We start from the raw sequence: 14,737 nt of genomic DNA, 5'->3' as shown, positions 1-14,737 counted from the left end.
GCTTTACCGTGGTTTCTTTATTTCTTGTTTTGTTGGCGTCATTATATAAAATAAAAAGATATGTACCCTCACCACGCTGCACCTTGGTCATTTCCTAACGACGGCCGTGACACTCTTCACTAAATAAATCAATTATAATTTCCTCAACTCATCACACTGTAATATGACAGCTGGGCCCGGGGGAGACCTTGTGGGAGAGACACTTACTTCTTAGCTGCAGTTCAGGGGGAAAGCACCGCCGCACCAAGCAGAGCACTACTGCACTTTTTCCACCTGAATTTAATGTGAGGTGGTTGAACAGTGTCTAGGGAGTGAGGGGAGCGAGGCAAGGCCCTGGCCCTAGAAGGAGGCTACTCTGAGTTTATCACTCTATAACAGGGTCTCCAGGGTGTATCTCTCTCTAAGGTCTTTAGCTCTTACTCTGTCTCTCAGCTCGGGGCTTGGGGCCTCTAGCTGTGTGTGGGTGATGTTGTGTTGCAAGTTACTATTACACTTTCAGCAGTTGGTGTGTATGGGATAATATAACAGGGAAATAATTGTAGGCATATGTCTGGAGAAAAATCCATATTTCACTCAGTAACAGGCCTAGAGTGAGTGAGTTGTGCACCACATGCTAGGACTACTTTTACAACCATGCATAGCAATACAAAACACAGATTTTTCATTTCATGGCTTAAAGTGAAAATCAATGCAACTCATAACAGTGATGCATACAAAGATATCCATTTGGGCTCCTACAGGCCCATAAGAATGATATACAAAAAGGAGGCCATTTTGGCTTTTGGCCCAGTCCTACCTCATCCAGATGCACCAGGAAGGTGACGTTGGTGTGCAGGTCAGCGGTAAGCTTGCCCTCTCTGGTGGAGAGAGAAAGGCCTTTTGGAGCCCTGTTGGGACACATCTGCTTCCTGGGTGTGTACATGTCCTTGACTCCCTTGATGCAGTTGTTGGACACCACTTTTCGGTACCTTAAGAAGATACCACTTGAATGATTTAGTACATGTTTAGTATGGTTTACTGAGGTTATGGCTTCATGACACTACTAGTTAACAAGGCTAAGGTATTGGTCATGTTCATCAATGAGGCTTGACAAGAAATTGCAAAAAATGTATTTTTAACCTCAAAGTGATTGCGGAAGTGACCGAGCTAGTAAACAAGACTTGCTATTCTTTGACCAATCTTAAAAATGCTTAGTGATCCCTAATTAAAATATTAATTTCACACTGACAAAACTCGAACATGCTTAACTAACTCCGAGACAAAACTTGACTTTTAACCTTGGGGAAGCGAATGCATGAATGAAGGATGTACCGTTCTCCTCAGACCTTAGCTATCCTGAGACGTCCTAATCTGTGTCCTAGGATTCCTGAAAGTGCTGTGTAGCTCTCAGAAGTGCACCATCTCACGCAGTATAGATCTACTGTCTGGTGAATGACTCAGGTCTAAATAGCCAATATCACTATTCACACTAGGAGCCGTGCCAGAGGGTGTGACACCCTGACAGTGTTTCATTACAGTGGGAAGATGGGAAGATGATAAGCATTGGCCAACCTATACAGAGAGATACTGTAGCCACTGTAAGCTGTAATGTGTTTTGTACCTCTCTTTTGATATGTGAGATACCTATTTAGGCTTTTTAACATGGATCATATTATAACCATCATAATGTTTTATAAAATGAAATGGAAAACATTCAAGGAAAAATATTTGACCTTTCATTGAGCAGAAATATACAGCAGGGTTGCCTTCACTTAGAATAGACAACACAGAAACGCTACAAAATAGTGTCCTTATGTGCAACTCACCCTGTGCTGTTGAGGTAGTTCTGTCCTTGGCTGCAGCTTCTTGATATGACAGCTGGGTTGAACCAGAACGCTGGTAGACAGTTCCCTTCTCTACGCCGTTCATAGCCATAATCACTATAACAAATCACATACAGAATGTGATCAACATCAACACGGTACCTCTACCTACTGTATATCAATCAAATGTATTTCTAAAGCCCTTTTTACATCAGCTGATGTCGTAATGTGCTGTACAGAAACCCATCCTAAAACCCCAAACAGTAAGCAATGCAGGTGCAGAAGCACGGTGGCTAGGAAGAACTCCCTAGAAAGGCTGAAACCTAGGAAGAAACCTAGAGAGGAACCAGGCTATGAGGGGTGGCCAGTCCTCTTCTGGCTGTGCCGGGTGCAGATTATAACAGAACATGGCCAAGATGTTCAAATGTTCATAGATGAACAGCAGGGTCATCTAATAATAATCACAGTGGTTGTAGAGGGTGCAACAGATCAGCACCTCAGGAATAAATGTCAGTTGGCTTTTCATTTATGTACATATCTACCTCAATTATGTCATACATATGCACATCAACTTGGTATTGGTACCACGTATATATAGCCAAGTTATCGTTACTCATTGTGTATTTATCATTGTTTTTCTATTTTTTTCTCTCTGCATTGTTGGAAAGGGCCTGTAAAGTAAGCATTTCACTGTTAGTCTACACCTGCTGTTTACGAAGGAAGTGATAAAAACATTTTGATTTGATTTTGATCCAAAGGACATACGGTATTACTGTGCTATGTTACAGCTAATTTTTCCTGTCCCCTCAGCACGATACATATAATAGATATTTTTTGCATTGCAACCCATAATTATTATATATTGATTGGGCTGCGGTTGACAAAAGCTCCAGATCAGCAGAGGTAGGAAGACTGAGCCCTGGGGGACTCCATGTCAACACAGCCAGGACAGGGTTGGCTGACTTCCAACGGCTGATGTTAGCAACATCCCAATCACGAAGTGATTTACATCGGGCAAAGCAGGTTAGGCAAGTGCCCATTCTAATAATGACGCTGTCATTGATTTATCAATTAATTACCTAGCCAGAACTAATAGGATGCAACAAAGCCTGAGGTCCGTCTAGAACTCCCTATGGCCTGGTCTGGCCTCAGTGTGATTAGGAACCTCCCCCAATTTATTGACAGGCTGTCAAGTGAAATTATGGTGTTATGGTTGGTCGGGATAATAGTTATAAGGGACCAAGTGAGTCCAATGAAGGTACAGTGTCCAGTTAAGGACATTAACGCACCACTGAATCACAGCCTTGGTAATGCAAAGATCAAATGTCTTTCCAATAAGTCACAGAAAAGTATGGTGTCCAGTTTAGTACATTACAGTCATGCAGACTCCCAGGGTGTTTTGGTTACATATTAATACTAATCTCTCCTCACTTATTATTAGTAGAATATATCAAGTGTTATATCTATGTATCTACCCTGAACAAAATACAAATACAACACATTAAGTGTAGGTCCAATGTTTCATGAGCTGAAATAAAGGATCCCCAGAACTGTTCCATAGGTTCAACAATACTATTTCACTGTTAGTGAGAATTTCTCCTGCCAAGATAATCCATCCACCTGACAAGTGTGGCATATCAAGAAACTGATTAAACAGCATGATAATTACACAGGTGCACCTTGTGATGTAGACAATAAAAGGACACTCTAAAATGTGCAGTTTTGTCACACAACACAATGCCACAGATGTCTCAAGTTTTGAGATATTGTGCAATTGGCATGCTGACTGCAGGAAAGTCCACCAGATCTTTTGTCAGAGAATTTAACATTTGTTGCTCTAGCATAAGCCACCTCCAACGTAGTTTTAGAGAATTTGTCAGTATGTCCAACTGGCCGCACAACCACAGACCACATGTATTTCATTGTGTGGGCAAGCGGTTTGCTGTCAACGTTGTGAACATTGCGCCCCCATGGTAGCTGGACTGTTATGGTATGGGTAGGCATAAGCTACAGACAACAAACACAAGTGCATTTTATCTATGGCAATTTGAATGCACAGAAATACTGTGCTGAGATCCTGAGGCCCACTATGAGGGCAATTTATTTTAAGTTATCTGACCAACAGATGCTTCATGTGAAATCTATAGATTCTGGCCTAATGCATTTATTTCAATTGACTGATTTCCTCATTTGAACTACAACTCAGTAAATAATTTGAAATTGTTGCATGTTGCATTCATATTTATGCTCAGTTTATAACCTCTGATTTTATTCTAGTCATTGTCCCACTTTGGAATCAACCCCTGGACCTTTTGTTCACAGCCCAACAGAACAACACGCCGGTGCATTGTCACCCTGTTATGCAATACGCAATCAGTAAACATTTCAGACCTTGACTTTTGTGTACACTTCAAAGTCAATTAAAAGTTTTATTGTTGTTCACTCTGAACGTTGACGTTTCTTAAAGAGATTGTTTTTCACTGTCTCTGTCACCAGCTGTAGAAATAGAAAGAGAGAGAGAGAGAGAGAGAGAGAGAGAGAGAGAGAGAGAGAGAGAGAGAGAGAGAGAGAGAGAGACATGCCACGCCATGTGGTCAGGACGTTTGTGAACTGTATCATAAAATAATTAAAAACAACTATCCCTGGAGATGAATGGATCCTAATTAAAACTCATACAGTTTTACCTGACACCGCTGGCATTTATATACAAAGGTATCTTCGCTTTTCTCTTCCCTGCTTTTAGAAGACAAAAACAACAGCAACCCACAGTCCTATTAACACCCTTCATCTTCTCTACTTTATTATAAACATAGCAAAACGAGCTCAGCCAAAGAGACAGACGTTAGGAGCAAATTATTCCCCAAAATATCTGATAATTGGGGCACTGACACAGAAAATGAACCAAATGAATGGGATCCTGAAATAGTGTAATAAATCCTAAATTGGCTTAAATGGGACAACATACACAAAGCATCATACAACATGTCTCTCTCTTTTATGGACAATGAAACCTCTGTTGATCTACTCATGTTTAGATTTGAGATAAAAGGACATGTTTTCATGTCTTCTATTTTACTGCAATTGTGAGTTATTATACTAGTATACTATAATTACCATTCAAAGTCGTGGGCCCGACAGATACACGACTCAGCAGAGAGGACTTTGGCGTAGTCTTTTCCCAGCATGCAATAGTTTCCTGGTCTGCGTTTCATATAGATCTGTTTCTGGCCCATCACACACGGCTCGCCCTGTGAAACACATACAGGATGTTAATCCATATAGTGAACGCACATGGGATTGCAGTACGTCAATTTCAAATGTCAAATTAACATTGAACAGCAAGTCAAACCATTATTATGTTAACCTATTGAGCTTATTGGAACTACCCAAACACTGTAAGTACACTGCATCTACCTTCTAAAAACATTGGTACCTTGAGGGGGAGGGTCATGGGGGAGGGTCATTTTTTAATATCAGTCAGGGGGAGGGTTTCTTATGTTTTTTTTTTATTATTTTGGCCAGGGGAGGATCAGGTAATTTGTAATTGATTAAATGTCAAATTGCTCAGGTTTTGAGAATTAGTTGCTAATTATATATACTATCTCAATGTGTGCCCAATGATGCCCCTAATCCCTGATTCTCTGCTAGGCGAGCAATATCAAGTGCCACTACTGTGGTCTCAATAAAATGTTCCACAGACTATACTATATGCTATAAGCCTAGGCTATATGAAGAGTATGCTAGGAGAAGCACAGGGCAAAGTTATATTTCTTAGAAAATGTACTTCCCTCCTGAGTTTTTGAGCTGCTGGGATGGTGTATAAAAAAACTAGGTTCGACTGCATTACAGACTGCAATGGATAGGCGTTCCCAATCATGAGCCCCAGCTAGCCTTGCTCTTGCTGATGTAAACACTTTTGTGCTGCCTAACAAATGAATGTGCTGTGTAAGGTGGCACTTCAGGAGGCGAGTCAAAGACTTATTCCATTTTTTTTTTTTCAAAAGAGTATATATATGTACGTGCAGACTAGGTCTACTGATGCCCTGTTCAGTTTGAGAGGGAGAGAACGAAGATGAAAAGGAAGACCCGAGGTGAACTTGCTACTGATAGATTTGATTTTAATAAAAAAATCATATGTTTTGTTGACCATAATGAAGCTATTTATCATAGTTTTTGACCTCACAATTAGCCATATTCAAGTCATTTACATAACTTACATTACTATGGAGCAGCAGCCGTTTAATTTGACTTTAGGCTTCTAACAAGAGGGCTTTGTGTTGGAGTCTATTTCTTCCTATTCAAGAAATAAGAGGTAGGCCTACCTGTTAGACAGATGAAATTATAGTCCACCATCCATAGACTTTGTCAGCCATTTCCTTCAGTCACCATTACACTCCTTAAATATCTCAGTGTCAGTGGAGAGCTTGGTATGTTAAGTTAAAACCAGGGCTCGAAGGTATTTGAGGGTATTGTGGCGTTTGTTAAAGAAAATGTCTAAAAGCATAGGCCTAACACCTTGTTAGCTTGTTATTTTGGAAATAAAAGTGTATGGACCTGATTATATAAAGTGATATTGTCAGGGCACTTTAATCCACAATTCTTTATGCTAGAAACAAGCTGTAAAATGCCGGGGAAAGAAGAGACTCTGATGCATATGGGATATCTTTGGTTTGTCTCTATGACATGTAGAGCCTGCTTCCTTCTACAACCGTGGAGACAATTTTTTTTTTACTTTCTTTGGGAAGTAATGTGTGATTGTGTCTATCAATTGACATTCTACATTCCAACAGGCTACAACATACTAACTCTAAAATCAGTCAGCAACAAGCCAGGCAGCCTAAGAAGGAACAATAATGTATTATTGTTAAATTATTATTATTTCCAGGCTTTAGCCTGCCATTTAGGAAATTAATTGAAAAACATTTGTGACATGCTACAGGCTGGCAGGTGCACAGCATTTTAACAACACATCAACAACAGCACTTCACCAACATACCTATATAGTACATTTTGATTTAGGCTGTATAAAATGAAATAAAATAAATGATTTTGAATTAAATAGAAACACGAGTTTGACTAGTCTGTGGTTTGAGGATCATGAGGTGAGCTACAGTATGCATGCCTAGTTTGTTAATTTAGCCCAGCAGATGCTCTTATACTCCCATGCCCTAATCACAGTCTACACAAATCTATTTTGCAGCAACAATATCTGTCACGCCCTGATCTGTTTCACCTGTCCTTGTGCTTGTCTCCACCCCCTCCAGGTGTCACCCACCTTCCCCAGTTATCCTCTGGTTATTTTTACCTATGTTTTCTGTCTGTCTGTGCCAGTTCATCTTGTTTGTTCAAGCCTACCAGCATTTTGTCTCAGCTCCTGTTATTCCCTAGTCTCTCTTTTTCTCATCCTCCTGGTTTTTGACCTTTGTCTGTCCTGACCCTGTACCCGCCCGCCTGACCACTGCCTGTCTCTGACCCTGAACCTGCCTGCCATCCTGTACCTTGGCCTCTACTCTGGATTATCGACCCCTGCCTGCCTTGACCTGTCGTCTGCCTGCCCCTGTTGTTACAATTAACATTGTTACTTCACACAGTCTGCACTTGGGTCTTACCAAGATTCCTGATAATATCATGGAATGAAATAGAAAATGATTGTTTCCCAAAATATATATATATATTTTGCTGTGTTAAACAACCAACATCTTTTTCTCAAATGAATTGATGATCATTTACTTCAGTTGTAACTGGTTCTGTTGTGCTCACTTTTTACAGTTGATAGACAACTTTAGCACTGTTGCAGACATGGACTATCCTCTATTTTTAATAATAGCCTGTAGAGAAATCAAAACGTCTCTGGTGCTGCAGCATGCGCTCATTCGCTGTCATGCTCTATTTTACTATTTAAAAGGACCATAGTCATCTCCAGTCATGTACAATTATGTAGAATTGCATGAAATGTGTTAAAAAGGCTTTAAAAATAAAAAGGCTTTTTTTGGGGAAAGCAAATAAGTTGATAGATTCATTCAGTGCTTTTGTTAATTTAATTGATATATTTTCACCACTACCCTTGTCCGCGGTAGTTGGTGAAAATAATGGTTGTCATGTTCTCTGCTGTCCACTTTATGTTTTTATTATTATTTTGAGTATAGGGGAGGGCCACGTTTTTTATTTTAACCATTAAGGAAGGGTCGGGTAAAAATATATTTTACTGAAGGAAGGGCCACCCATTTTCATTTCAGAGAGGTCCGATTTTCTCCAGGTATCGTCATTATAAATAATGTACAGTCTCTAACTACCATGTAAATTCATTGTTATTTGGTAACAAGGTCACATATTGATAAGTTGGACCGACATCCTGTTTAAGAGCTCTTACCTTGTTGTGAAGGTGCCACGTCTGATAGTCTCCTTCTGTACATTTCCTGTTGAAGATGGACTTGTAGTCTATCTTGATAAGCTGCCACTCAGACCTATGGCTGAAATGTCCAAAAAACCTTGAGAAACCAAAGGATGGATACACAAGTTAATATAACGTGACAAGGGTTTTCAGCGCTACAAGTTTTCACCAATTACGCTAAGTCTATGAGTAATTACATTTTCCTAGTTAAATATGTCAATCAAATGGGGAAATCAATCCTAAGCTAACAAACTGACAACCCTTATGAATCAAATATTTTCTCCCATTTAAACTTCTTTTAATAAAGACGAGACATCAGCATTTGTTGAATTAAAATTCCTCCCCATCCCCTCATATCTTCCCTCCAAGAGGAACAGGGTTCCCAAGAGAACGAGAAGGAGACAAATTCATCTCATCCATCTCATCCCCTTCACCAAAAGGAACAGAGTCCCACAGCAATGGAAGACAGAACAATTGAAATCCCTCCTTTTCTCCATCTCTCTAAGACTTCCTACAGAGGGCAAAAGAATGCCATCCCCCGTCTATAGATCATTCATCACTGCGCGTCTTCCCTCGATTACTCTGTTGTCCCGACTCACGTCATGATCTGGTTCTCTGTCCCTGCCTCCACCAGCATCCCGTCCACAAACAGAGGCACCAAGGAGAAGCTGTGTCTGGTCCACTGCCGCCCCTCATCAAAACTGATCCTGTAACAGAGTCACAACACAAGAACACATTGAATGAATCCCAAATGGCACCCAGGGCCTATAGGGCTCTGGTCTAAAGTACTGAAGCCTACTAGGAAAAAGGGTGTCATTTGTGATGCAACCATTCACATCTCAGACTGGCAGTAATAACAAGGCCCATATTCGTAATTCTGACTTGGAGTGCTGATCTAGGATCAATTTGACCTTTTAGATCATAAGGAATGAGATTATACAGACCGGTGGGATCTGATCCTGAATCAGCATTGCTACTCTGAATACGAGCCCTGATGCTCTCAATTACAGTGTGTCAACTGGGTTCATGGAAGATCATTGGAGTGAGTCGTCTCCATAGAGAGTCAGCCGCTGAATCTCAGGTTGGGTCTAATTGACTACAGTTAACAAACGTTCTGTTGAATAGAAGAAGAATAAAACAACAGAACTGTGTTTGACTATCAAAGCGTGGAGGCATAACAACTTGAAGAGAAATCAACAACGTCATGGGTCTTGAGTTTACTTACAGTCTACAGTGAAGTGATGTAGAAGAAAAAACACAACACACAAAACAAACCAGAATACAACTGTTTCATGTTCGAACGACTACAAACCAGGGGCGGAGAGGTGGGGGGAGACAAATAAAAAAAATAAAAAAGAGATTGGGCAACTTTCATCCTCCAGGCCTGTTCTCTATTGATTCTGACATCTCATCAACATCACTTCAGATGTGAGAACACTGGAGTACTGTGTGTGACAAGGTTGGGAACAACACTCAACAATGCACAGTCTTGCTCTAGGATGCAAGAAGCAGCAGCCCCCTTGTTGCAGCTTCCATCTAAACCTCCGTCAGTCAGCATGCCTTCATCTGGCTATAAACTCAGACAACAGACAAAGCATTTATACTCATCTATTAGGAGGATACCAGGGTCAGGAAATGTTACACTAGCTGGGAGGAGAGCAAGAGGACAGAGACAGAGACAGAGACAGAGAGAGAGGGGGGGGATTGGTTCCTACAGTGCTTGCCTGGGTTCAAATAGCATTTGAAATCTTTCAAATACTTTAGCTGTCTGTTACCAGGCCTAATGGTTCCAATGAAATTGGCCCAAAAGTGCAAACCCCATCCGTCTGGGACAATTAAATGTCTCAATTAAATGCTGAAAGAAAACAATACTATTTGAAACCTGGTTTGATATGAGGGCTTCTACTGTGTTCCTTTCCTCCACTAGTGCACTTAAATCATCTAGGAGACACAACCAGGAAGGAAGGAATCCTGCACACCTTGGTGCTAAAAGTACCTTCTAAATGTTTTTCTAAAGTGATATAAGAATAGAGATGTGGTTTCAGTTGTGTTGGTATTAACTGAGGCAAAATGTGGGTGCTCCAATTTACAATAGAATGGTCAGTGTTAAAAGTACTAACAGGGGGACTTGGTGAAGAAAAACACTTTCCCCCAATTTAGTTTTTTTAGACAACATGTTTGTATCTTTATTGCATATGTTTGTGCTTTGCAAGTTGTTCAAACCTTGACTACTGCCTTTAATCATATATATAAAGTAACATTAAAAAAGTTTTCTTGACATCAATAGAAGTACTAACATGTTATAGCAACCAGTTTACAGAGATACAAACACTGAATTAGATTTAAACCTACTGTAAATGTCTAGTGGGGACGGTTGGTTGTTTCACAGCGACAAGGGCCCCTCCTTTATCCAGAAACCAGACGTTGTGTTCCTCCTCGAATATCTGAAAGAGGACACACAGGCAATTCAATATAATATATGATTTAGATACAGTTACCTTGTACACATCTAGCTGAAAACTGAGTCTCAAAACACAGCAGTACAAAATACTTATTCTCCAAACTACAATATTAAAATATATTATTAGAATGCCTTAGAAGAGAATACCTTAGCTTTTACCCCCAAATTCAGCCTAAACTCACCTGTCTCCAGTTGTTACCAGCATCAGATGAGATGAACATTCCAACGTTATTGTACGACAGGTCAGACCCAATATTCCCTGTGATAAAAATGCAACAATGCATTAGTTAAATATTCAAATGATGCTGAAAATGTGAAGATGGTGTCAATTACAATGAAGAATAGATGCAGAGCAGAGAAGAACAACCATTCATGCTTAGATGGATGATACTTAGTTTTTCTTAAGCAATGATGTAACATGTTCATCTCTGAGCATATCTCTCCACTTTGTTGATGCCTTGTGATATCTCCCATCCACTGTTCAGTGTCAGGCGTGAGTTTTAAGCTGCATCGTGTTTGTCAGGGTCACCAAACATAATATGTTGTGTCCTCAGTCTGCACTGGCCCACTTAAATAAACCGGGTGACTTTGTATCACCAAAATGTCAGTAAGGACAACATCAAAAGTGCTATAGTGTGTCTCTGGACATATTCAGTACATTTATACAGGCTCACAGTGGCTTAGGGATCTCACAGATTCAGTAAGAGATTAGAGTTTCATGGAGGGGACAAACTATTGTTTTGGTGACAGAGCAAATATTGTTTGAGGACAGAGATGAAGAAAGCAGATTCATGGATGTAGGCCATTTGTGTTGTTTTTGCTAAGATACAATATTTTCCCACACAGTTGAAGATGAGTTGTTTATAGCAGGGCTTGAATATCCCTATCAGTAATGTTAGGAATTGGATAGCCATCATAATATTCACAATCAAATGCAATTTCAGAACTGACCTGGAAAGGATAGACAGTTGACAATTGACAATTGAACAGATGTCTCTCTATTCAGCCGAATACATTTTCACATAAGTGGACAATAAGGTAATCTAATCTAATCTATCAAATGTTCATTCTGTATTCTCTCACCTGTGGCCACTATGATTCCCGGTGCTGAAGCCTTGGTTGATATGCTGCCTGACAGGTAGGGGTTTTCAGACGTCTGCAGTTGGAGATGGAGCGAACAGAAGGGCTGAGAAATGACAGACAGTCCATTATATTTGACGGAGCCATTATACACTGGTCAATCAAATCCCCAGTGTTACATAGAATACTACAGGGTTGATCTTTAAAAGGTGCACAAAGCATGTGCTTTTTATTTCAAGAGAAGGTCCTTTAGATAAGGAAAAGAAAAGCTGCCATGCTGTCTTTATGAAGCTTTCATCTCAGAAAGCCTAAAGATAGAGCTTAATAGAATCTTTTGAATTCTGAAGTCTTCCAGTGAGTTACATTTACACCAAATGCTAACAACAATGCTAACATAGGCAGTCAACTATTCAACAAACTGTATTTGGTTAACAAAACAAAGCATGAATCAAACTAAACACAAGTAAGACAATTTCCACAGCCTCACTCTAAAAAAAAACATACTGCCTCTCCATAGTTTATCTGTCGTTATCAGTCATTAATACAGGGAGGGACTTTACATAAGATCATTAAGTCAAGGGAGAGAGAAGGAGACGGCTGCATGTGAGTGCTCACATTTGTCAACATGTTTTTTTACAAAAAGATCGATTTGGAGTTAGACAAACTTGGATTATTTGTCAGGGACCTATACAGGATGCTACCCTCCACAGCCTAACCTTCACTCCAGATTCAAAACTCAAAACCTACAACCTCATTTTGGACAACATTTCCTGGAAGGATTATTACAACCAATGATTCATCTTTCCAAGCTGTACAGAGAGTGCCCTGGCAAACAAACAGCAGAGACCATCTGCCCTGGGACTGAGACAGACCAGAAACAACTTCAATGAGCACTGAGGTGTGAAGTGAGAGGTGTCAAAGCCTTTAAGCCCAACAAATGTCAGGAGTCTCACAGGTTACCCCACCTAAATCCAGATGCCTTTGAAGCCCCCTCCCGCTGTTCAGAGATCATCCACTGGTATTTTCAACAAGAAGTCTGCCTCCAGAAATGAAGGCTTCTCCCAAGTGGGTGTGACACCTACTCCCATTGCCTGCTGCACTGCTGCCTGGATTCTACCTGGCGATCTGTTCGCCGTCTGCCCTGGCCTGTCTCCCCTGTCTGGTACAGGTACCCCCACCTCACACGTACTGTTGGGGCAAATGACTCTGAACTTACAATGGCTAGCCCCAAGTCGTTATATTTTTTTTCTTGTGCATTTAGCTATTTTTCTATTTGCCTCATGACTCCTGCATGCTTTGTTGACTGTGAACTTTCTTGTTTGCCCAACCGTGGGACAGACTATGTTTGTTCCCACACTCAGAACTCTGACTCTCTATTGTTTACACAGACTTTTGGCCTCCCGTCCTCTTCTGACCACCTCTCGCCGGCTTTCTATTCATGTTACCTGATTGAAATTGCTGTACAATATGTTCTCAGAATCAGTGGTGGGCCGTCAGGGCCAGCAAGGCCTTCTCTGCTGGCCTAAACATCATCAGAATATAATTTTTTTTTTAAATATATTTTCTCACAAATATTTATTAAATTATTCCCCAGAGTAAGAGTTATACTCTTTATTTCATAGCTTTCCTCTTGGTTGCACTGCTTCCAGCCACAGATTGAGATTTGGAGGGTTGGTCTTTATGTTAGATCTTTTATCCAATCATATTCAGCAATCATGTGTTGCCAGGGGTCTAAAATCTGCCCTCAGGCCTTCAGAATCAACAGTGCGGGTGCTGTAGCTTAAAGTGAATGGAAATGAAAATTTAGTGTCAATCAGCTTTAGAGTTGGCTATTGTATGCCTGCTGGCTGGCTCGTGTTACACGGGAGCCAGCTAGCAGGCGTAGTGCGTGCACATCTTTTGATTGGATTACCAATATTGAGAGGCAGGTCCTATGTGGGCAGGTCTATGCAGAACCTCAGAACTAGGAAACTGAATTTGATAAACAAATTAATTTGCATACTACTAAGCTTTTTTTTCAACCCACAATGGCGGAAGGAGGAGAATATATCAATTTGGTCGAGGATATAATTATAACGCCATTCTCAAGACGAACTTTTCAAGAAAAGTTTGACATTGTAAGGAGAGGTCGCCCAACCGACGCTACAAAGCCTGTCACAGGCGGGAAAGGGGTTCGTTCGCCACGTTCCAACTACGAGCGCTATCAATGGCTCACAGGCTCCAAGAAGCACTGCAAACTGAACTGCCTATTATTTGCAAGTGATCGATTTGGTGTTTGGAGCCACACTGGCTTTGCAAACTTGAGTTGTCTAACCAAGGCAGCAACGAGACACCAAAGTACGGCTGGGCACTTACAAGCAATGGTGCTTTTGAAAACGTTTGGGGACACCCGAGTGGATCTACAGCTCAACGAACAAGTGCGCAGGGCAACGGAGCTGCACATTGAAAAGGTGAAGAAAAATAGGGAAATATTGAAAAGACTCATTGATTGTGTCATGTTTTTGGGGAAACATAAACTGTATTTTTTGGGGGGGACTTAAAGCTCAAAGTTTGTGGACCAGAAATGGATAGAAGAAGAATATTAATATAACTCTGTTGCACTCGACTATGTTCTTGCCTATTAGTTGAACTGTACTGTATTATACTCTTCCCCTGCAATTCTCTGAATAAAAATGTCAATTTCAAGGTGACGCAACGCCTGGTTGTACTGCGTTTCTGTCTAAATGTATAGTGTCTGGAGCCATGGCATTATAATGATGGTAATAAGAGGTGGACTAATTCGGGTGGGACTGTGTAGGACCTCACTGAAGGCCCAGGCCCCAGGCCCACGGCACGCCACTGCTTAGAATCAAGGGCATATACACTTGTAATGAGCAAGCCTTACTTCATGACCTGACCTCTGTAAATTGGAATAGAATCAGCTTGATCCCCCTCTGTTGAAGACACTTGGACCTTCATTTTTTATATTTTCAGTGGTATTGTTAACAAACACGCCCCCATAAA

General features: G+C 40.7%; 1 protein-coding gene across 1 annotated transcript in view; it reads right to left on the bottom strand.

Moving 5' to 3' along the window:
* Nucleotides 1–14,737, bottom strand: part of LOC135537176 (VPS10 domain-containing receptor SorCS3-like) — a 225,431-nt gene that overhangs the window by 19,357 nt on the left and 191,337 nt on the right. The window contains exons 11-18 of the mRNA XM_064963385.1: nucleotides 11,738–11,840; nucleotides 10,837–10,913; nucleotides 10,546–10,637; nucleotides 8,793–8,900; nucleotides 8,173–8,290; nucleotides 4,917–5,050; nucleotides 1,806–1,919; nucleotides 797–968 (exon numbers count right to left, since the gene is read on the bottom strand). Of these exons, the coding sequence (XP_064819457.1) occupies nucleotides 797–968; nucleotides 1,806–1,919; nucleotides 4,917–5,050; nucleotides 8,173–8,290; nucleotides 8,793–8,900; nucleotides 10,546–10,637; nucleotides 10,837–10,913; nucleotides 11,738–11,840 (918 nt within the window). The remainder of the gene's footprint in view (nucleotides 1–796; nucleotides 969–1,805; nucleotides 1,920–4,916; nucleotides 5,051–8,172; nucleotides 8,291–8,792; nucleotides 8,901–10,545; nucleotides 10,638–10,836; nucleotides 10,914–11,737; nucleotides 11,841–14,737) is intronic.

This window comes from Oncorhynchus masou, chromosome 5, assembly GCF_036934945.1.
Source record: "Oncorhynchus masou masou isolate Uvic2021 chromosome 5, UVic_Omas_1.1, whole genome shotgun sequence".
In the NCBI taxonomy this organism is placed as follows: domain Eukaryota; kingdom Metazoa; phylum Chordata; class Actinopteri; order Salmoniformes; family Salmonidae; genus Oncorhynchus; species Oncorhynchus masou.
Note: the sequence above shows the minus strand (reverse complement) of the source record. Positions and strands in the feature narration are given on the sequence as shown.